General features: G+C 40.8%; 1 protein-coding gene and 4 non-coding genes across 5 annotated transcripts; 4 read left to right on the plus strand and 1 right to left on the minus strand.

Moving 5' to 3' along the window:
• Positions 1–634: 634 nt before the first annotated feature.
• On the plus strand, positions 635–6,085 carry LOC116368206 (zona pellucida sperm-binding protein 2-like; the record flags this gene model as incomplete). Its single annotated transcript, XM_031819141.1, has 6 exons — positions 635–679; positions 846–976; positions 1,306–1,495; positions 5,546–5,687; positions 5,795–5,891; positions 5,967–6,085. Coding segments are annotated over 6 exons (679 nt in total), but the record flags the coding sequence as incomplete, so codon positions are not given.
• Positions 6,086–12,294: 6,209 nt separating this feature from the next.
• trnaf-gaa (transfer RNA phenylalanine (anticodon GAA)) lies at positions 12,295–12,367 on the plus strand. Its single transcript has one exon. It is a non-coding gene; the product is annotated as a tRNA-Phe (tRNA).
• A 1,033-nt stretch (positions 12,368–13,400) lies between these two features.
• trnaf-gaa (transfer RNA phenylalanine (anticodon GAA)) lies at positions 13,401–13,473 on the plus strand. The gene has a single exon. It is a non-coding gene; the product is annotated as a tRNA-Phe (tRNA).
• Positions 13,474–14,351: 878 nt separating this feature from the next.
• Positions 14,352–14,425, plus strand: trnan-auu (transfer RNA asparagine (anticodon AUU)). Its single transcript has one exon. It is a non-coding gene; the product is annotated as a tRNA-Asn (tRNA).
• A 1,086-nt stretch (positions 14,426–15,511) lies between these two features.
• trnal-cag (transfer RNA leucine (anticodon CAG)) lies at positions 15,512–15,594 on the minus strand. The gene has a single exon. It is a non-coding gene; the product is annotated as a tRNA-Leu (tRNA).
• Positions 15,595–24,650: the final 9,056 nt, after the last annotated feature.

Genomic DNA, 24,650 nt, shown 5'->3' on the forward strand with positions numbered 1-24,650 from the left:
TCGTCCTCTGTCAGGAGCAGACTGGATGTGGCTCTGTTGAATCCTTACAACAACATGACCATCAAATACTTTTCCCTGGCTTGCAGCTTCCTCAAAACGCTGACTGGTTGGTTCTCAAACAATTACTTACGATAAATTGTCGTTTAACATGGTTACCAAACCTGGGTTCCTTGCAAATACCGTGAGTCTAAATGGTAGTGCCAGATGGGCATGGTTTGCATTTTTGGTGCTATTCCATTGGTTCAAGCTCAATAAGTGTAACAAATACAGAACCCAGGTCTGATGGCTACCTGTCTTTTGCTCTCCCACCTCCAAGAGTGTTTCTCTAACGGAACGATGACTGCGCTGGCAGTGAAGGTGGAGTCTGCTCCCGGTCTGAACCCCGGTCAGCTGACCCTGAGCGACCCCGCCTGTGGTCCCACCTACAGTGACGATCGCTTCGCCTACTTCCACTTCACTGTGAACTCCTGTGGCACCACCAGGAAGGTAAAATGACTATTACCCTGAGGTGATGGGTACTGTGTGTTTATGGACTGTTTGCTTCTGCAGGCTGTAATAAGCAATTCCCCTCTACTACATAGTTTATCAACAATGTTATGCTGTATGAGAACGAAATCTCCTTGCCAGATGAACTTGAGGTGAAGCTGAATGCCACGACGTCTTCAGAGGAGGAATATCAGTAAGTGCATTACGCATCACAATTGTAGCTATTAGCTATAAGGTTTATTTTTCTTCATCCATTGCTCAATACTTTGTGTATACAGGGAAAATGTGCCTCTACTACCAGTGTCCACTCCACTGCTTGACGTTTCCCCTATTGAAGTTGCTCACATCCCTCTTTTTAGGTTAAAGGTTTCCTGCTACTATGTGGCCAACATCACTCGCACATTGGCCTTTCTGACCAGGCCGCGTGACAACGAGCCTTTTGCCGAGACTGGGACGGGTCGACTAATGGTCAGAATGAGACTCGCTCAGGGTAAGCGTGCACAAATTCAGAATTTCAACTTGACCCCTAGCCTCTAAAAGAATCTTGGAAGGTCTCCTTTACAAAACCATTCCCAAAAATGTAAGCTTGTGATATATTACTCTTGCGTTCTGAGATCTACAGGTGTGGCTATGTAGTAACGGTGAGGAGCTGATTTGGGAATTTGTCAGAAGCCTCTAGTGGGGGGTGGATAGTGTTGGCTATAAATGGCTTGTGTTCATTGGGGCACAACAGGATATGATAAACGAGCATTTCTTAATGGACAAGTTCAGATGGTGCCCACTGAACACGACCCCCGGTTGTCTTGTTCTGTGTTCCAGACGCCTTGTATAACACGTTCCACCAGGAGGAGGACTATCCAGTGGTGAGGTACCTTAGACAGCCTCTGCACTTTGAGGTGGAGCTGACCACGTCCTCTGATCCCAAGGTAGCGCTGGTGCTTGACCACTGCTGGGCCACCCTCAACGAGGACCGCGACTCCCGACCCCGGTGGAATCTCATCATTAATGGGTAACATGTTTTTGGGCCTAAACAAGTGTTATTCCACAGGTGTGGTTCCTGAGTAATTAGCAACCTATCATGCTTGGCAGGCCATTTACTTTGGCTACCGTGGCTATGCCCCCATCCATAGGTCGAGTGGTCACAATGCTTAAAAACGATGTGAGCCATGTGCGGTCTGTCACAGATCTCCACCCAATTTCACACTTATGGGAGATTCTGGCGCGTATGATCACATGCTTGTTATCACAGTGGTCCCTGCAGCGTATCATTGGAACGGAACGTATGCTGCATCAAACGACTCTAAACCGCGTTGTCTGAAAAGCATCTAAACAATGTTTTGTGGTGTTGAGAAATAAAGTTCTTCACAACTTTATTCCAGCTTTGCTTGTAAAATATATCAATGTTAACGTTATCATCTAGTCTAAATAACAGGTTGACTTGTTTTACAGAATGATGCGGTACAAGGGAGCCATGTAAGTCTAGTATAGAAAGTATGGCAGCCATGTTTGTCAAGCAAGAACTCCTAGAATGCTGTTCACTGCGCCCGTTGCCTGAGATCTTAACTTAGTTTGGCCACTTCAGCATGTGATAATGTTTGTACTTGTTACGGCGTACACATGACAAGTAGTTTACAGGTAACTATACAAAACGCCAATTGTTGTCACTTAGCACGAAAGCGAAACAGAGTTGCAAGATATAGCACAATCCATTATTGGGGGTTAAGTCCTTGGAAGGTATTGTGAAGAGGATGATGCAGGAAATATTACTAAGATCTGGGAATTTATCAACAATAAATGGTGAGGCAGACAGTTTTTCTAAGCTATATACCCCTGGAAAGGGGGGTCTGATCTGGCAACCCTGAGGTACCATAGTTTACACTCTGATGCCGTGTTCAAATCAACTGACGACTTCAGTGCATTCAAGACAATGGGGGTACTCCAGTTGAGATCACCACAAGTCTGACAGACGCTTACGTGATAACCCGACTGCATTGTATGGTGTTAGCTCATATTCAGTACCACCTTCAAGTGTTTTACACATGTGTCCATTACAATCTAGGCAAGAATCAGAAAGCATGAATAAAACCCTAAGTACATTATACCAATGGTACGATGCAGTAGAAACGACAACACGTGACACAGAAAATAAGGCACTTTGATAGGAATACACGCATGTCCACAGTTATTTGTAAGGAAGGCAATAAATGTTCAAGGACTGTATACTTGATCTGGGGAAGTGCTTGGGCTTTCTTTTGAAGGAAAGTTTGTCCGGCTCATTAAATTCTCAAATATAAATGGTCTGCAACAGTGAAATGGGCTACTTTTGTGAATGAATGAGGCAAAATTAGAAGTTGAAACGGCCTCTAGAAAATTAGCAGGTAGTGTGCCTTGGTCTGAGGTCAGCGCCGGTTAAATGTCCACATGTTGGAACGGTGAGTGCATTCTGACATCACGCGCATAAAATCAACTCCCACTGGGGTGACTGTTGAAGATATTTGGAACTCGTGTGTGTGTGAAAAGGTGAATGTTGGCATTACCTACACCTTTTTACTCAATGTTATCCTTTTGGTTTGCTACAGTACAGTGTTGTGCCAAGCTGATGGTCAGTCAAATGGAAATCAAGAGCGGCTGGCAAGCTTGGCTTGCCTTTCCGATTGGTTTCATACAACTGCTCTTAACACTGACTGAATAGTTGTTGGTTTTGGGTTGAATTCAGGCACAAGTGACCTCTTGTGTTTAAAACAGTTATTGCACTAAACCTAAAGGATAGTTCAGATTCCTGTGCAGCATGGATGTTTGTAACTGAATAGGATCAGTTGACAGGATCCCCAGAAGTTGATGCCGCTTTCAATGGAATTTCCTGTCCTAGAGGAATGCGCTAATTGGGAGTTGCTAAACATGAACAAATACCACGGTCAAGTGTAGCAGCATCTTGCTAACCTTATTTAGCTAGCTAATGTTCATATTTCAAAAAAAATGTTACTACATTTTTTATTTGGGTGAGCACTTTGCCACAGATGGACATGCTGGCCTAATTTTTATCTCAAGAATTTAAATTGGGTTACTATAGAAAGATGACTTCTTTTTCCTACCTTGTAATGGGCTACAATGACTTTGCCCATGATTATGCACGCTGCAAATGACACTTTATTTTGCGGGTGCCTTTTCAGTATCTGGCTGCATGTTACACCAAGCAGTGTAGTGAAGCAACTTTATTTGTCAAAACCGTTCATTTGGGGGATCGGGTTTGCTTTGAAATCATGCAATTTTACCAATTTTATGAATTGGTATCAACCTAAATTTGGCCATGTGGACACGGCGTAACTGTTTATTAAATCAGCAATGTCATAGCAGTTTAAAAAAAACAGGCTGAAATGATTTGTATATCATAGGAAAAGACACAACATTCACATGGCTGTGCACAAAATGGGTTGTTCAGATTTGTCACTTCAGCTGCAACCATATCATTGTGCAAAATCCTTACCATCGTCTGTCAGCGCAAGTGATTTGTACTGGTGTGGGTGTTTCTCTTAATGTAACGTCTTCAGATTTCACAAATTCCTTTTTGCTAATATCTGGCAGTTAAACCGTAAAGGATAAACCTCCCAAAGATGCAAATTAAAAAAGTAGGCCTAAACTGTCAATGCGTAGGTTACTTTGTATAGTAGAGCTGCGCCCTTCACAGAAGTCCTCCATGTGACTCCGATGCCGTGGGTGTGGAATTTATTTTGTGACCAATTTTTCTCCAACAGCGGAAGAATTGCTCTGGCGCATTGCATGAAATTCTTGTTTAAAATGAAGTACTTGTGTTGCAAAATATGATTGCCTTGTTGATGATACAGACTGTCTATTCGGCAACTTTGGTTAAACCACGATCAATATTCTGGTCAGACTACAGGCGACCTTTCTGGATCATTTAGAATTTTAAGAACCATTTAGAGGGACATCTCACCTCATGTCAATGGAATTGAATATACATGTTTGACATCTGTCATTTAACAAGCCATTGTAGTAGACCAAAATAAATATTGTTGACGGAAAGCCCAATTTCTGTTCTTTAAAATAAAAACATAGGATTTGGGGTGCCGAGGAAGCGGTTTTAAAGTTAACGTCTCCCGACTTAAACTCTAGACGGTAGAAATCTAAATTGATAGTCAACTTATTAACTTTACATCGTATCCTCCTTGCAGCTGCAAAAACCCCAGCCTTATGATTCAGTACTATACAAGTTGGTTTAATTGAATTACTCGCTAACTAAATAACACAGGCTAAACACACAGGTGACACAATGACAGCTTGTTACAAGGTTTCTCTTCACACCCCCCACCGTTCCGTAAGGGACGCTTATCATTGATACATTTTTGAACACACGAACCGGCACCAGCTTGGAGTACAGGCATGAATGTATTTGTGGAAAGGTAGGTGGTTGGTCTTCTCTCTGATTGGCTACATGAGGTCAATGTTGTTGGTTGTCCGTGGCTCCAATGACTAGTCTTGAACAGAACTACAGGATGGATTTTCCTTTCACACGTTCTGGAAGATAGGCTAATCAACCCTGTCGCTGATTCCTCAGTGGGTGATGAGTAGGATGGTTTGGATGTGGTAGCAGAAGTGTCTTAGTTAATTGTCTAGGTTAGGAAAGTTCCAAACGTCTAGCTTGCGCATCACTGTTTTCTGGTCTAATGTTAATTTCTGTTACCATTCCTTTTATGCACTCAGAGATTAGCTATAGAAAATGAATGTCATATTGGTTTTTATTTTGTGATTTATTTATTTTTTTACTAGAAACGTGCTTACTCTACAGGTAGGACGTCTCTAGCCTTTACATTGTATATGAAATATTTTTTTTTTCAAGACAAAGGTGATTGTTGGGTAAAGCCTGTTAGCAAAAACATTCCTTTAGTTCATACTGGAGGGGGAGAAAGAACCCACTTCTGCTGTAAATTGATCTGATCCTCACAGGACAGTCATGACACCACCATAAGACTTTGTACACAAGGTGGTTGGGGTTTGCAGCGTTTTCTTGTTCATAACTTAGTCCCTCTCTCTACACTGGCAGCTGTGAGAACCCCGAGGATCCATACCGTGTGGTCTTCCACCCGGTAGAAGTTGACGCCAGGGTCCACTTCCCCTCTCACGTCAAACGCTTTGAGGTCTATATGTTTTCCTTCGCCGAGGATGCGGTTGAGCAGAGTGGCCAGGTAACAAAGTTCACCCAACAATCTTTATTCTTTCATTTGTGAGTGGCAATCATCCCTTTAAAAAAAAATTTTTAAATAACTGACACCATCAAATCTTTGATTCCTAGGTCTTTGTCCATTGTGATGTGGTCATCTGTGATGCCAGTAGTCCCACTGGCGGCCCCTGTAGTGGACAATGTGTGAATCAGGACAACCTGAAAAGAGGTAGGTCTTGTTTTATGCTTTTCAGACCCTGGCAGACCATAACTGAACTAATAGGTTCGCTCTCTCTCTCAACAGGTCAACGACATGTCAAAGACCTCTTTGAGGAGCGTCATGTATATGTTTCTTCTGGATACATTCTTTGGGTGTAATGTATTGTTCTAACATGACAAATAAAGTGTTTTATATAAAACAATCCTAACCGTTGGAGCTACCTTAACACCATGTCGTAGGCTTGTCATCTGACATGTATCAATCAACCCTTTTGTACGCATGGAACTCAACCATCCACCGGAGGGAGATAAGTGTTGCACACCAATTTCCCATCTAGGACAAACAATGGGTGACAAAACAAAAGCTTTCCGTTGTCCAGTAGGATGAACTGACTCAATGTTATAGCAGATGGTGGTTTGCCAAAGTGAAACCAGCAGGGCTGTGGTTGGATGCAGTGTTGGTAATTTTCAACTGAAATTACAACTTTCCTTGATACCTCTCACTAGCTTGGTTCCCATCCAATATGGACATTTCTTCTTCAATGATATGCATGTCAATCTCTCATGGCTCAAATGGGAAGAGCATGACTTCATCGCTACTTGTTTGTGTAAGAAATGTTGACAAGCTGAATGTACCGAGCTGTCTGTTTTAAACTCGCGCACAGCTCGTACACCCATGCATTCCCCACAAGACATCTCTTCACAATCTCCAAGTCCGATCTACGAAGGTAGAGCCATGAATACGTTGCAATCTATTCCGCATCAGGATAAGATTTCAACACACACCGTACGGAAAAGCGGGGACTGAAGACTCTCCTTAAAGTTGCGAGCTTGCACCGTGGGACGGTTTCATTGCTCCAGACCACCACAAGGGGAGTTTGCGCAATCATTATGCATTGGTCCCAAAGACTAATTTTGACACGAGCCACACTTGCCTTGTGGTGCTCAACGAAGATTGCTGACAAAACAAATGGAAGTTGTCTCAACGAGTCAAGCAAATGTACAATTTGAGAGGAATGTGATAATGTAGAGACGTGGCTATATATATATATTTTGGTCAAAATTCAATTACGAAAATCTCTATTTAGCTATTGTTAGGAGAATGAATTTGTCTTTCAGGGACTCCTGAGAACCAACAAACCAGGATGTTGTCTTGTGAAACAGTGGCTGTAAAGTATCTAGCTGGCTAAAGCATTGACTGCACAAATGTAAGCTTGCCTTGCAATGCAGCTAAAGTAACATGGCTAGCTATTTACTTGCTTGAGTCGGATTAAAAATAACTGCCGCTCTGGGTATGGACCCTAAAACGTAGTTCTGAACTAATATTCATACCAATCAATGAACCTCAAGTCTGAATGGCATTAATGAAGCCTAGAGTAGAATATACCTTTAATTGTGCCAAGGATGCAAGACCTATATACACATGTATTTTAGTTAATACCACGTATGAGATTCCCATCTTGTAGCCTGTACATTGACTATATTCACCAATCATGTACTCTTCCTTGGTAAATAAAAGTGTGGTTCTGGTATGACAGACACTTTCAGTCATATCAAACGATGCGGTGTCTGCATGTATGTATTACAATTGTACACTTCAAAAGTGTTTACTGCTCCTGGGATATCAATGATTACACATTGTAACTATACAATAGACTAAACATGATTGATTTGTAATTCATATATACAGGAAAAAAACGTATGCATATCTAACTCCATTAATCTGAGGACACAGGATAGTATTTCAACCAGTGGAGAATGTGAAACACTTTATTGAAAGAAGTGCATTTTATAATATTATACGAGTTCAATCTTGGGCGGGCAGGTGGGTAGAGCGTTGGACTAGTAACCAGAAGGTCGTAAGATCAAATCCCTGAGCCGAGAAGGTAAAAATCTGCCCCTGAACAAGGCAGTTCCTAGGCCGTCATTATCTGACATGCCTAGTTAAAGGGTAACTACACCCCAAAATCGATATGTCTTAATTGGTTTCCTGCTATATTGGCACAGATACATAGATGAGTCTTATCTTCTTATGGCTTCTTATTATCTTCTTGTCCAGAGGTGCCCAGAGTAAAATGCCTGCTACTCAGTCCCAGAAGGTAAGATATGCATATTAGTATATTTTGATAGAAAACCCTCTGAAGGTTCTAACACCGTTTGAATGATGTCTGCGAGTATAACAGAACGCATATTGCAGGCAAAAACCTGAGAAAAAAATCCAACCAGGAAGTGGGAAATCTGAGGTTGTTCGTTTTTCAACTCATTCCCTATTGAAGACAGTGGGATGTTGGTCATGTTGCACTTCCTAGATGTCAACAGGCTTTAGAACCTTGTTTGATGCTTCTACTGTGAGGTGAGGGCGAATGAGAGGGGAATGAGTCAGAGGTCTGGCAGAATGCCTTGAGCTCGTTCACATGAGAGCGAGCTCTGTTCCATCGCAATTCTACAGACAAAGGAATTCTCCGGTTGGAGCATTATTGAAGATTTATTTTAACAACATCCTAAAGATTGATTCTATACATTGTTTGACATGTTTCTACGGACTGTAATCAAACTTTTTGACATTTCGTCTGCTCCTAATGAACACGCTTCGTGAGATTGGATTTGTTTACAAAACTTCAACTTGCATTTCTTTGGGGGACCGGACAGCCCTCTGTGCTCGCCAGAGGTAGCCTGACTGCCATTAGGTACCGAGATGAGATCCTCAGACCCCTTGTGAGACCATATGCTGGTGTGGTTGGCCCTGGGTTCCTCCTAATGCAAGACAATGCTAGACCTCATGTGGCTGGAGTGTGTCAGCAGTTCCTGCAAGAGGAAGGCATTGATCCTATGGACTGGCCCGCTCATTCCCCAGACCTGAATCCAATTGAGCACATCTGGGACATCATGTCTCACTCAATCCACCACAGACTGTCCAGGAGTTGGCGGATGCTTTAGTCAAGGAGGAGATCCCTCAGGAGACCATCCGCCATCTCATCAGGAGCATGCCCAGGCGTTGTAGAGGTCATGGTTTTCCACTTTAATTTTGAGTGTGATTCCAAATCCAGACCTCCATGGGTTGATACATTTGATTTCCATTGATCATTTTTGTGTGATTATGTTGTCAGCACATTCAACTGTGTAAAGAAAAAAGTATTTAATAAGAACATTTCATTCATTCAGATCTAGGCTGTGTTATTTTAGTGTTCCCTTTTTTTTGAGCAGTGTATATTAGAAAGATTGAAAATGTATAGGGTGAAGTTGGCAATGATTATGTAGAGATATTAGAAACAGTGCAGCATTTTTTTAAAGGATTTATTTAAGAAAGGGGAGGTGGATGAGGGGTGTGTAAAGGAGATATTGGATAGTGTGGATGTGCAAATTGATGTAGAGGATAAACAAATGTGTGATGGGGAGATAACAGTGAATGAAGTTAAAAAGATGCGATCTAAGGGTTTACAATAAATAAGAGTCCTGGAGTAGATGGGATAATTGCAGAGTTTTATAAAATATATAAAAGTTTTTAGCACCTATATTATTGGAAGTTTATCAATATATGGAGGATAATAATAATGTTTCAGAATCTATGGTGACAGGGCTGATAATGATTTTATATAAAAATAAGGGGAGCAAATTGAAACTGGAGAATTATAGGCCAATTAGTTTATTAAATTCAGATTATAAGGTTTTAACTAAGATACTGGCAAATAGAATGAAGCAAGTTTTAAATGATATTATAGCACCTACACAGAATTATAGTGTGCCTGGTAGAGATATTGCTGATCTAATTGTATTAATTGTATGTGATAAATAAAATAGTTAAGCATAGATTTAAATAAAGCTTTTGATAGGGTGGAACATGATTTTATGTTTAGGGTAATGGATAAATATGGTTTTGGTAATACAATAATAGGATGGATAAAATTATATAAGGCGGCAAAAAGTAGGGAAATGTGTAATGGGGTTTTTACTGATTATTTTATTCTTGAGAGATCTGTGAGACAGGGGTGCCCTTTATCAGCTTTATTATTTGTTTTATCGGTAGAACCTTTAGCAGCATTTCTGAAAAAAAGATCTTATAAATTGTGTACAGACTCCACAAGGAGGTTTTAGTTTGATTCATCAAGACGCAGATGATACCACAATAACAGTTAGAGATGAGGGAAGTGTAAAAAGGGTGATGGAGTGTTTTAAAGTATATGGACAAGCATCAGGTGCAAAGGTTAACATGGAGAAGTCAGTAGTAATGAGTAAGATTAATGAGGGGAAATGTACTTTTAAGGTGGTAAAAGATTATTAAGATGTTAGGAGTGAAGGAAATGGAGGCTAGGGATTTGACATGGAGTGGTGTAATAAAGTTAGGAAGGTGGTAAATATGTAGAGGCGGGTAGTCTTTGAAATTAAAAGGGAAAGTAATTGTAATAAATTCATTGATGTCAATTTTTATTTATGTAATGAACGTTTCGGATATGCCAGAATGGGTTTTATCTGAAATGAATAAGATTTTAGTAATTATGGGATGGGAAGGGGGTGAAAAATCGCTTGAAGTTGGTAGATTTAAGTGTAAGGAAAACAGCAATTAGAGTAAAAATGGAAATGTTAGGTAATATACTTTTGTTTTATAGAAAAGTGTTTGAGGATTGGGGGCAGTTTTTACCAAATATTTATTATGAATGTACCATTTTAGAAAATATTTTAAATCAGCCTATATTTTTTAATCCTAAGTGTAATATGTTTTGTAAATATTTTATGAGGCCTGGGATGAGGCAGATATTAATTCCCGGGTTCCTTCCATTTCAGGCAATATATGATAATGTGTGAGTAGATGAGATAGTGGGGCAAAAATTATTTAGTCAGCCACCAATTGTGCAAATTCTCCCACTTAAGATGAGGCCTGTAATTTTCATCATAGGTACACTTTCAACTATGACCGACAAAATGAGAAAAAAAATCCAGATAATCACATTGTAGGATTTTTTATGAATTTATTTGCAAATTATGGTGGAAAATAATTATTTGGTCACCTACAAACAAGCAAGATTTCTGGCTCTCACAGACCTGTAACTTCTTTAAGAGGCTCCTCTGTCCTCCACTCGTTACCTGTATTAATGGCACCTGTTTGAACTTGTTATCAGTATAAAAGACACCTGTCCACAACCTCAAACAGTCACACTCCAAACTCCACTATGGCCAAGACCAAAGAGCTGTCAAAGGACACCAGACTTAGTGAATGACCTGCAGAAAGCTGGGACCAAAGTAACAAAGCCTACCATCAGTAACACACTACGCCGCCAGGGACTAAAAGCAGGGACTACGTATCCCCCTGCTTAAGCCAGTACATGTCCAGGCCCGTCTGAAGTTTGCTAGAGAGCATTTGGATGATCCAGAAGAAGATTGGGAGAATGTCATATGGTCAGATGAAACCAAAATGTTACTTTTTGGTAAAAACTCAACTCGTCGTGTTTGGAGGACAAAGATGTGATTTTGGAGCATGCGGGCATCGATCCCACTACCTCATGAATGCAAAGTATTTGAGCTAATTCCCCAGCCGTTTGGAAATTCCGCAAGAAGCAACCAAGAGGGTCCAGTCTTGTCAGGCTATGCTGTTGGTTGACTTGTTAGTTTATGCGCCAGCACTTGCAGAGGCTCGGTGCATCTCAACAATTGCGCCCAATAGCTAGTGGCCGGTTAGCTCAGTTGGTTAGAGTGTGGTGCTAATAAAGCTAATAAAATTGAGAGTCACATGCATGTAAATTGTCATGGGTGCCACAGAATCTAAAGGTCCATGGTTCGATCCCGGGTTTCGGAATTTGTATTTGTTCTTTCTTCATGCTCTGCCTTCAAGGGAACTATCCACAGCTTTGTTTGTGGGCCTCAATGGTGTGTGCTACGCTGCTCCTCTGAAAGTAAGTAATGTCTTGCATTTTCATCTGACATTGTGACATCAGTATTACATGAGAGTTGCTTGTCATTGTTACAGGAAAGTTGCTTGTCATTGTTACATGACAGTAGGTTGTCGTAGGACAAGGCTGCATGAAGTGTGAACTGGAGCTTTCTTGGATCCATAAAACAATGTGATTTTGGAGCATGCGGGCATCGATCCCACTACCTCACGAATGCAAAGTATTTGAGCTAATTCCCCAGCCGTTTGGAAATTCCACAAGAAGCAACCAAGAGGGTCCAGTCTTGTCAGGCTATGCTGTTGGTTGACTTGTTAGTTTACTCGCCAGCACTTGCAGAGGCTCGGTGCATCTCAACAATTGCACCCAATTGATAGTTCCCGGTTAGCTCAGTTGGTTAGAGCGTGGTGCTAATAACGTCAAGGTCATGGGTTCGATCCCCGTACTGGCTATGATGTACTTTTTGACTGTCAAAATTGTGAGTCACATGCATGTGAATTGTCAAGGGTGCCACAGAATTTAATTTAGTTAATTGCCGAAATAGCTCAGTTGGGAGAGCATTAGACTGAAGATCTAAAGGTCCCTGGTTCGATCCCAGGTTTCGGCATTTGTATTTGTTCTTTCTTTATGCTCTGGCTTCAAGGAAACTATCCACAGCTTTGTTTGTGGGCCTCAATGGCGTGTGCTACGCTGCTCCTCTGAAAGTAAGTAATGTCTTGCTTTTTCATCTGACATTTTGACATCAGTGTTACAGGAAAGTTGCTTGTCATTGTTACATGACAGTAGGTTGTCGTAAGACAAGGCTGCATGAAGTGTGAACTGGAGCTTTCTTGGATCCACAAAAAAATGTGTTTTTGGGGAATGCGGGCATCGATCCCAATACCTATAGCATGCTAAGCAAACACAATACCAATTGATCAAATTCCCCAGCTGTTTGGAATTGCCACAAGGAGCAACTAAGAGTGTCCAGTCTTGTCAGTCTATGCTGTTGGTGGACTTGTTAGTTTGCGCTCCAGCACTTGCAGAGGCTCGGTGCATCTCAACAATTGTGCTCTGTAGCCAGCGGCTGGTTAGCTCAGTTGGTTAGAGTGTGTGATACGCTGCTCTCTGAAAGTAAGTAATGTCTTCTTTCTCATCTGACATTGTGACATCAGTATTACATGAGAGTTGCTTGTCATTGTTACATGACAGTTTCTTGTCATTGTTTACATGACAGTAGGTTGTCGTAAGACAAGGCTGCATGAAGTGTGAACTGGAGTTTTCTTGGATCCATAAAACAATGTGATTTTGGAGCATGCGGGCATCGATCCCACTACCTCACGCATGCAAAGTATTTGAGCTAATTCCCCAGCCGTTTGGAAATTCCGCAAGAAGCAACCAAGAGGGTCCAGTCTTGTCAGGCTATGCTGTTGGTTGACTTGTTAGTTTACGCTCCAGCACTTGCAGAGGCTCGGTGCATCTCAACAATTGCGTCTAATAACTAGTGGCGGTTAGCTCAGTTGGTTAGAGCTTGGTGCTAATATCGCCAAGGTCATGAGATCGATCCTCGTACTGGCTATGATGTACTTTTTGACTGTCAAAATTGTGAGTCACATGCATGTGAATTGTCAAGGTTGCCACAGAATTGAATTTAGTGAATTGCCGAAATAGCTCAGTTGGGAGAGCGTTAGACTGAAGATCTAAAGGTCCCTGGTTCGATCCCGGGTTTCGGCATTTGTATTTGTTCTTTCTTTCTGCTCTGGCTTCAAGGAAACTATCCACAGCTTTGTTTGTGGGCCTCAATGGCGTGTGCTACGCTGCTCCTCTGAAAGTAAGTAATGTCTTGCTTTTTCATCTGACATTTTGACATCAGTGTTACAGGAAAGTTGCTTGTCATTGTTACATGACAGTAGGTTGTCGTAAGACAAGGCTGCATGAAGTGTGAACTGGAGCTTTCTTGGATCCACAAAAAAATGTGTTTTTGGGGAATGCGGGCATCGATCCCACTACCTATAGCATGCTAAGCAAACACAATACCAATTGATCAAATTCCCCAGCTGTCTGGAATTGCCACAAGGAGCAACCAAGAGTGTCCAGTCTTGTCAGGCTATGCTGTTGGTGGACTTGTTAGTTTGCGCTCCAGCACTTGCAGAGGCTCGGTGCATCTCAACAATTGTGCTCTGTAGCCAGCGGCCGGTTAGCTCAGTTGGTTAGTGTGTGTGATACGCTGCTCTCTGAAAGTAAGTAATGTCTTCTTTTTCATCTGACATTGTGACATCAGTATTACATGAGAGTTGCTTGTCATTGTTACATGACAGTTTCTTGTCATTGTTTACATGACAGTAGGTTGTCGTAAGACAAAGCTGCATGAAGTGTGAACTGGAGTTTTCTTGGATCCATAAAACAATGTGATTTTGGAGCATGCGGGCATCGATCCCACTACCTCACGAATGCAAAGTATTTGAGCTAATTCCCCAGCCGTTTGGAAATTCCGCAAGAAGCGTCCAAGAGGGTCCAGTCTTGTCAGGCTATGCTGTTTGTTGACTTGTTAGTTTACGCTCCAGCACTTGCAGAGGCTCGGTGCATCTCAACAATTGAATCCAATAGCTAGTGTCTGGTTAGCTCAGTTGGTTAGAGCGTGGTGCTATTAACGCCAAGGTCATGGGTTCGATCCCCGTACTGGCTATGATGTACTTTTTGACTGTCAAAATTGTGAGTCACATGCATGTGAATGGTCAAGGGTGCCACAGAATAAAATTTAGTTAATTGCCGAAATAGCTCAGTTGGGAGAGCGTTAGACTGAAGATTTAAAGGTCCCTGGTTTGAGCCTGGGTTTCGGCATTTGTATTTGTTCTTTCTTCATGCTCTTCCTTCAAGGAAACTATCCACAGCTTTGTTTGTGGGCCTCAATGGTGTGTGCTACGCTGCTCCTATGAAAGTCAGTAATGTCTTTCTTTTTCATCTGACATTTTGACATCAGTGTTACAGGAAAGTTGCTTGTCATTGTTACATGACAGTAGGTTGTCCTAATAGGTTGGTTCAGAATATGGCCATTTTTGACATGAATTTAAAAATGCCTCAGATAGGACCAAAAAAGTGTCTGGAGCTATCCGTCAGGGTAAGAGTGACAACAGGTTTCCACATGTCAAAATGGGGGAAATTTTAGAAAATGGCTTAATGGTTATTCATGAGAATCGTGAGTGTATCATGGGATCTCACCTGAAATCTGTGGCTTGACTACAAACCTGTAACCTATGCTACTGTGGCCTATAGAGCTAGAAGGATGGATAACCAGGTGTGTAAAGGTGTGAGGTGGGATCCTATCCCAAATGGACAACTAATCCCTATGTACTTGTGGAGATCTGAGAGGATATGATTGGTATAAGAAACACTAATCAACTTCAACCTCCGGAGGGGTCAAGAAAATTCCATTTCGTCGTCTGCGCAGGAAGATCCTAATGGATTTCTAGTCCATCGCCTTAACCACTCGGCCACGACAACAGTCTTGTCAGCAGTGAATGGGCCACCAGGCATAGCCTACAGAAAGTGATAATTTTACAAGTGAAAGACAATGCAGTAACTCATTAACTCATTATAATGCAATAAAATGAATTGTTCCCCTCATTCATTATTAAGTACAGCTGTTTTCTAATTTCCTTGATCTTTGGTCAGCTCCAGAAGGTTTTCATTTGAGAGTGTTTATTATAAATTGTTATTTCATTTTCTTATTATTACTGCTAAGCAGCATGACTCCTGAGAGGCACTAAACAACTGTCAGAAGTGGGATTTGAACCCACGCCTCCATGGGAGACTGCGACCTGAACGCAGCGCTTTAGACCCCTCGGCCATCCTGACTACAGCACAGTACCTGGGTATCGGGTTAAAGAGTATGGGGTAAAAGTAGAAATAGGCACAGCAACGCAATCACCACAGAGACCAGTAAATTTATGCACGATACCGACTTGCACTTTCAATAGTCATTTGTTTTTATCAATGAAAAACTCCAGTCATTGATTTAACCTCAATATGGCCTTCAATGGAAAAGAGTAGTAAATCGTCATTGAATGAACGCTAAACTGGCCTCAGAATATGGCCATTCTGATATAAATGATAAAATTCCTCAGATAAGACCGAAAAAGTGTCTGTAAATATCAGCAATCATCAGGGTAAGAGTGACAACAGGTCCACATGGGGGAAATCTTAACAAATGGCTTAATGGGTATTTTCAACGCAATCGTGTTATTATTTATTTTTAGGGTTTAACAAGGCAGCTCACCTGTGACCTGTGGCTTGACTTTAGATGTGGCCAGTTCGATTACCCTGCAGACTTTAAGAGTGTCTTCAGAATATGGCCATTTTGACATGAATTTAAAAATGCCTCAGATAGGACCAAAAAAGTGTCTGGAGCTATCCGTCAGGGTAAGAGTGACAACAGGTTTCCACATGTCAAAATGGGGGAAATCTTAGAAAATGGCTTAATGGTTATTCATGAGAATCGTGTTGTTGTATTGTTGAGTGTATCATGGGATACATTATTCATCTCATATGTATACGTATATACTGTACTCTATATCATCTACTGTATCCTTATGTAATACATGTATCCCTAGCCACTTTAACTATGCCACTTCGTTTACATACTCATCTCATATGTATATACTGCACTCAATACCATCTACTGTATCTTGCCTATGCCGCTCTGTACCATCACTCATTCATATATCTTTATGTACATATTCTTTATCCCCTTACACTTGTGTCTATAAGGTAGTAGTTTTGGAATTGTTAGCTAGATTACTTGTTGGTTATTACTGCATTGTCGGAACTAGAAGCACAAGCATTTCGCTACACTCGCACTAACATCTGCTAACCATGTGTTTGTGACAAATAAAATTTGATTTGATTTGAGTGTATCATGGGATCTCACCTGAAATCTCTGGCTTGACTACAAACCTGTAACCTATGCTACTGTGGCCTATAGAGCTAGAAGGATGGATAACCAGGTGTGTAAAGGTGTGAGGGGGGATAGATGGCCTGCAGTCCTATCCCAAATGGACAACTAATCCCTATGTACTTGTGGAGATCTGAGAGGATCAATTTTACCCAAAACAACTAATAACATGTAAAACCAACTCAGAAATCCCTAACAAATGTATTCTTGATAAAAAAATATCCTAGACTATATCCAGTACAAGTCAGCTACTCAGTAAACATAGTCTATGTGACTCGTAAATGTTTGTTTTTTTACCTCAGCTAGCATCAAGCTAACATATACTCCCACTCAATGTAAATCACCTTCTTCTCTCACTCAGTTCGACACAAAGCCAAAACAAAACCTTTCCTAACGTGATAATATCTTGACAAAGTTGTTAAATAGCATGTTATTACATATTGTGTATATATTTGAACGTTTGAAGTGCTGTTACATACCTGTAATAGTAAAAGAACAGACACAGTTTACCTCTGTAAAGTTCTGGTCCTTATTCTGCAGATGGTGAGCCCTTGACCAGAACTTGCTGTTTCTCCTGCTACAACAGTGCAACAGCGCCATCTATTGGCCTGATGGACTGCTGACGATAAAGTATGTAGAAAATACAATTTAGATACATTAAGACAAATACATAAACAAATGGGGGGATAAATAATAAATGGGTGTCTGTTTTTAGTGACTTTGTTTTCAACCCATTACACATGCACAATCATACATGTGCATTTAAAGCATTATTAAGATCCTTGAGTGTGGAACTGCAGGGTGTTTACGCAAAAAACACATGAATTTCACATGTGAACACGGGAAGTGTTCCAAAAACATGTTTTAATGTAATCTTATGTGAAGATAATGTGATAACATGTAAAGCAACATGTGATTACATTAAACGACACATGTGAAAATGTGATCATGTTGTGTTCCAAAACATGTTTTCACATGATTTCACATAAAATGTCAGTTGAAATCATGTGGTTTTTCTGTAAGGGCAGGAATATAAGATGCATTTTGATGTTATGTTTGATGTTACACGATCTTGAAAATGTAATGTTCTTTGAGGTTCTTCCATGTATTTTCCATTTTACTTTCCCTCAGTCCTTTTCACTTTCCTTGTCAAAACAAGCTCTGTCCCCATCAAGACTTATTCAGCTTCTGATGGATTTTAAACCATTCAACAAATAGTTTTATAATGAAGAGTAGACCCAAGTAAACACCCTGGAGTCTTTACACACACATTGAAAGGCAAATATCTCCAATTTGGACTCATCAGACCAAAGGACAGATTTCCACCAGTCTAAGGTCCATTGCTCGTGTTTCTTGGTCCAAGCAAGTCTCTTCTTATTTTTGGTGTCCGTCCTTTAGTAGCGGTTTCAATGGAGCAATTTGACCATGAAAGTCTGATTCACGCAGTCTCCTCTGAACAGTGCATGTTGAGATGTGTGTGTTTCTTGAACTCTGTGAAGAATGTATTTGGGCTCCAATCTGAGGTGCAGTTCACTCTACTGAACTTATCCTCTGCAGCAAAGGTAACTCTGGGTCTTCCTCATGAGAGCCAGTTTCATCATAGCGGTTCATGGTTTTTGCGACTGCACTAGAAGAATCTTTCAAAGTTCTTGAAATATTCCGTATTGACTCACCTTCATGACTTAAGTAACAATGTTGTTTCTCTTTGCTTATTTGAGCGGTTCTTGGCATAATATGGACTTGGTCTTTTACCAAATAGGGATATCTTCTGAAAACCATCCCTACCTTGTCATAACACAACCTGTTGGTTCAAACGCTCTAAGAAGGAAAGAAATTCCACAAATTAACTTTTAAGAAGGTACACCTGTTAATTGCAAAACATTCCAGGTGACTACCTCATGAAAAGGTTGGAGAGAATGCCAAGAGTGTGCAAAGTGGTCAAGGAAAAGGATGGCTACTTCGAAGATTCTCAAATATAAAATATATTTTGATTTGTTTAACACTTTTTGCTTACTACATGATTCCAATTGTGCTATTTCATAGTTTTGATGTCTTCACTATTATTCTAAAATGTAAAAAAATGTAAAAATAAAGAAAAACCCTTAAATGAGTAGGTGTGTCCAGACTTTTGACTGGTACTGTATATATTATGGTAATGCAAATATGGTACAATCCAAGGGTGCAAAGCTTTTGAAGACTTACCCAGAAAGACTCACAGCTTTAATCGCTGCCAAAGGTGATTCTAACATGTATTGTGAATACTTAAGTAAATTAGATATTTCTGTATTTCATTTTCAATACATTTGAGAAGAAATTACAACATATTTTCACTTTGTCATTATGGGGTGTTGTCTGTAGCTGGGTGAGATGATAAAAAAAACTATAATTTAATCAATTTGGAATTCAGGCTGTAAGAAAACAAAATGAGGAATAAGTTAAGGGTCTCAGCCTCCAGTATTTATGCTGCAGTAGTTTATGTGTCGGGGGGCTAGGGTCAGTTTGTTAAATCTGGAGTACTTCTCCTGTCCTATTCGGTGTCCTGTGTGAATCTAAGTGTGCATTCTCTAATTCTCTCCTTCTCTCTCTCTGAGGACCTGAGCCCTAGGACCATGCCCCAGGATTACCTGACATGATGACTCCTTGCTGTCCCCAGTCCATCTGACCGTGTTGCTGCTCCAGTTTCAACTGTTCTGCCTTATTATTATACGACCATGCTGGTCATTTATGAACATTTGAACATCTTGGCCATGTTCTGTTATAATCTCCACCCGGCACAGCCAGAAGAGGACTGGCCACACCACATAGCCTGGTTCCTCTCTAGGTTTCTTCCTAGGTTTTGGCCTTTCTAGGGAGTTTTTCCTAGCCACCGTGCTTCTACACCTGCATTGCTTGCTGTTTGGGGATTTAGGCTGGGTTTCTGTATAGCACTTTGAGATATCAGCTGATGTACGAAGGGCTATATAAATACATTTGATTTGATTTGATGAACACTTTCTGAAGGCACTGTATATCTGCTAGAAGGTGATAAATGAGCGACTCTTTGAAATGGGGTCATATATACATTGCCTTATAAAAAAAAGAAGCTATCGTGCTATAATCGGCATAGTTTCTCAGACCAAATCTTCATTCTGATTTAAACAAAGCAATCTGATCATACTCCAGTAAAATACACGCTACAGGGAATGAAAAAAAATGGCTTCTGCAAAGCACATATACATTGTCCAATCAACATCCACACATTGATTTCATTCTTTGGGTCTTTATTCAAACACAAACACACGTGGAATAAAATGCTCTTTCAGTGTCTTGTTGCAGGTTGTGCAATGTTCAAAAGTGTGTGAGATGTAATGTTTGTGTATGTGTGTGTGGTCAAGTTTGGACGGTCGTACATATGCAAATAGGCAAGATTGTAAATTTCAGGGCCGTGGACAGCAGCAATATTGGCATAGCGATATCTGTCATTCAGCACCACATGACAGTAAACAGCAGCCATCTCGTGTGAAGTGTGCTATCTAACCTCCAAACAAGCTTCAATGCCATACAACACTCCTTCCGTGGCCTCCAACTGCTCTTAAACGCTAGTAAAACCAAATGCATGCTTTTCAACCGGTCGCTGCCTGCACCTGCATGCCCGACTAGCATCACCACCCTGGATGGTTCCGACCTAGAATATGTGGACGTCTATAAGTACCTAGGTGTCTGGCTAGACTGCAAACTCTCCTTCCAGACTCATATCAAACATCTCCAATCGAAAATCAAATCAAGAGTCGGCTTTCTATTCCGCAACAAAGCCTCCTTCACTCAAGCCGCCAAGCTTACCCTAGTAAAACTGACTATCCTACCGATCCTCGACTTCGGCGATGTCATCTACAAAATGGCTTCCAACACTCTACTCAGCAAACTGGATGCAGTCTATCACAGTGCCATCCGTTTTGTCACTAAAGCACCTTATACTACCCACCACTGCGACTTGTATGCTCTAGTCGGCTGGCCCTCGCTACATATTCGTCGCCAGACCCACTGGCTCCAGGTCATCTACAAGTCTATGCTAGGTAAAGCTCCGCCTTATCTCAGCTCACTGGTCACGATGGCAACACCCATCCGTAGCACGCGCTCCAGCAGGTGTATCTCACTGATCATCCCTAAAGCCAACACCTCATTTGGCCGCCTTTCGTTCCAGTACTCTGCTGCCTGTGACTGGAACGAATTGCAAAAATCGCTGAAGTTGGAGACTTTTATCTCCCTCACCAACTTCAAACATCAGCTATCTGAGCAGCTAACCGATCGCTGCAGCTGTACATAGTCTATTGGTAAATAGCCCACCCTTTTCACCTACCTCATCCCCGTACTGTTTCTATTTATTTACTTTTCTGCTCTTCTGCACACCAATATCTCTACCTGTACATGACCATCTGATCTTTTATCACTCCAGTGTTAATCTGCAAAATTGTAATTATTTGCCTACCTCCTCATGCCTTTTGCACACATTGTATATAGACCCCCCCTTCGTTTTCTACTGTGTTATTGACTTGTTAATTGTTTACTCCATGTGTAACTCTTTGTTGTATGCTCACACTGCTATGCTTTATCTTGGCCAGGTCGCAGTTGCAAATGAGAACTTGTTCTCAACTAGCCTACCTGGTTAAATAAAGGTGAAATAAAATAAAAAAATAGCACTGGGGAAATACCATGTAATGAGAAGCGAGGCCAAGGAGGCAAAAAGACTGAAGGAGAAGACTCCCACAAGAACTCTATGCTAAACTGTTCTGCCACATTCATTTCAAATGTTACATCTTTCGATTTGTAAATGATAGGGAATACATCTGCAAATAATTGAAACTGATTATTCAAACTACACTGTACAGCTTTTGTGTGTCTGTGCATCATAGGTACAACAGTAAGCAATTCCGTTCTCAAATGTCTGTTTAATGTGAGAAGCAAAATGAAAAACACCTGTTAGACCATTACAATGCGGACTGTCATGCATTTTTACTATTACCAACAAGACAATGAAGTGATACGTGTCATGGAGACTTATAACGGATACTTTCCTAACACCAAAAATTCCCACGCTGAGCGATACTGTTTACTACACTATTATTCATACAATCCAAGTCATACGTTTATTGTCATTCATACTCTTATTTTTAACCAAATATCTTTTCAAAAGGCTCTGCTAGATGACATGTTTGGCCAGCAGCTGGCCTGGTACTTTAACCCAGAGTCTCTGGTCACTGAGCTCTCCAGCCTCCTGGAGTACCACTTGGAGAACCTCATGGCCAGCATGTAGTCCTACTGCAGGGACCATACTCCTTTCTCCTTCTCTCTCTCTTTTGAAGGAATTGAGGACTTGAAGTGCTTTGTTGAACCCTGATTAGTTAACACCCATTAATTTAATGCATTCTCTTGTTTTCTCTCCCCACAGGATTCTTGTGACACTTTGCCACCCAACAGGGATCTAGACACCAATGCACTACATTACTTTGCACTGAATTTGACATTTTTAAAATAAAATAAGTTGTAGTTCAAAAACATTTTTGTTTCTGTCTTTTCATCTATTTGATTTTATGACCATTTCCTCTTCCTGGAGGTATAATGCATATATTAGAATATTACATGAACAATGATGCTTTATTATCTGCATATGGAAATAAAAAACTGTTTAGTTGATTTACAGATACTACAGGCCCACACTTTATATGGTTTTGTACAGTGGTTTGTGATACTGTACTATTTAAAAACATGTAGGACTATATACACTGAGTGCACAAAACATTAGGAACATCTTCTTCATATTGAGTTGCACAACCTTTTCACCTCAGAACAGCCTCATTTCGTCTGGGCATGGACTCTACAAGCTGCCCTAAGTGTTCCACAAGGATGCTGCCCATGTTGTGTCAAGTTGGCTGGACGTCCTTTGGGTGGTGGACCATTCTTGAGACACATGGGAAACTGTTGAGCATGAAAAAACCAGCAGTGTTGCAGTGCTTGACACACTTAACCCGGTGCGCCTGGCACCTACTAACATACCCCGTTCAAAGGCAGTTAAATCTTTTCTCTTGCCAAATCACCCTCTGAATGACACACACAATCCGTGTCTCAATTCTCTCAAGGTTTTAAAATCTTTCTTTAACTCCCCTTCATCCCCTGAAGTGGATTCAACAAGTGACATCAATTAGGGGTCATAGCTTTCACTTGGTCAGTCTATGTCATGGAAAGAGCAGGTGTCCTCAATGTTTTGTATTATCAGTGTGTGTAGTAACCTGGTACAGTATAAAGTATACCACTAGAGGGGATAATTGCTTCAGTCTTGAATGTTACTTCTCACTATCCCTACATTAACAGTCTGCCATTGTAGACTCCGGTAACTTGGGTATCTTCGTTTTTTTATATTTGCCATTAATGTCTGAACCATTTACCATCTTTCCCACTGAAACCAGTAAATCAGACTGTTAAACAGCCACCACTAACATTGATTGGCTGCTGCCAACACACTGACTCAACTCCAGCCACTTTAATAATGGGAATTGATGGAAAATATATCACTAGCCACTTTAAACAATGCTACTTAATATAATGTTTACATACCTTACATTATTCATCTCATATGTATATGTATATACTGTACTCTATATCATCTACTGCATCTTTATGTAATACATGTATCACTAGCCACTTTAAACTATGCCACTTTGTTTACATACCCTACATTACTCATCTCATATATATATATATATATATACTGTACTCGATACCATCTACTGCATCTTGCCTATGCCGTTCTGTACCATCACTCATTCATATATCTTTATGTACACATTCTTATCCCTTTACACTTGTGTGTATAAGGTAGTAGTTTTGGAATTGTTAGGTTAGATTACTCGTTGGTTATTACTGCATTGTCGGAACTAGAAGCACAAGCATTTCGCTACACACGCATTAACATCTGCTAACCATGTGTATGTGACAAATACATTTGATTTGATTTGTTAGTGTTCATGTGAGAGGGTGTAGTAGTGCATACTGACCATTAGTTGGATCATAGTGTGGGTGGTGGAGTTTATGCAGGAACACAGAGGGTAGAGGCATTCTCCATCACAGTAGAAGGCAGAGTAACCCGTAGGAGCCAATACCCAGTCATAATGGAGAGAAATACCATAGAAATCAAAAGACAAGATGAATGACTAGAATAGACTCTTTCAATGAGAAATACATGATAAAGAATGCAAAGAACATACTCTACAATGCACATCCTACACAAATGCCTTGCTTCCCTAAAAATACTAACTGTGTGTTACAGCAGATAACGTAGTACAATGTTAGCTCATGATTATTTATTCAGTACAATGAGTAGTTAAGAGAGATAGAATCTCACCTTCCAGCCTTGTTCACTGAATCTCACAGATATCGCACATGTCTCTTACAAGCCTGACGCCCACTGTTGACATGGCTGTGATGTCAACAGTTTCCTGTTATGAACCAGGAAAGACTAATGTACACTTTGGATGCATTGGATTTTAAATTAAATGTAAATGCAACTTAAGCAATTTTGTAATTGGGATGAACTATCCCTTTAAACTGTATAAAACAAGTTTAACTACAAGACGAAAAACCAGTGTTGTCCCCTGACCTTGTATGTGTACTGGGCAAGGGCAGGTCGTATTTGGGCTTCTTCTTATTGGGGGTTGGGTTTCAGGGCGCGTGGGGGGCGACAGGGGGCCTGGCTGGCCCTGAAGAAGTTGGTTAGATGAGTACTTGAAGGCTTATATCTATATTTTGGAATGTTGGATGTTGATTTCGGGAGGCTTCCATCATGGAAAAGGGACCAGACCACTTTTTTTGTTAGTTAACCTAAACGAATCACCACCCTCGACAGAAGAACAGTTGACTGCTATTTAAGTAGTGATTTGACTGTCAAATCCATGTATTGGTGTGTGGCCATTGACTTTTATGGAGAGAC

Source organism: Oncorhynchus kisutch, unplaced genomic scaffold (genome assembly GCF_002021735.2).
Source record: "Oncorhynchus kisutch isolate 150728-3 unplaced genomic scaffold, Okis_V2 scaffold1881, whole genome shotgun sequence".
NCBI classification, from domain to species: domain Eukaryota; kingdom Metazoa; phylum Chordata; class Actinopteri; order Salmoniformes; family Salmonidae; genus Oncorhynchus; species Oncorhynchus kisutch.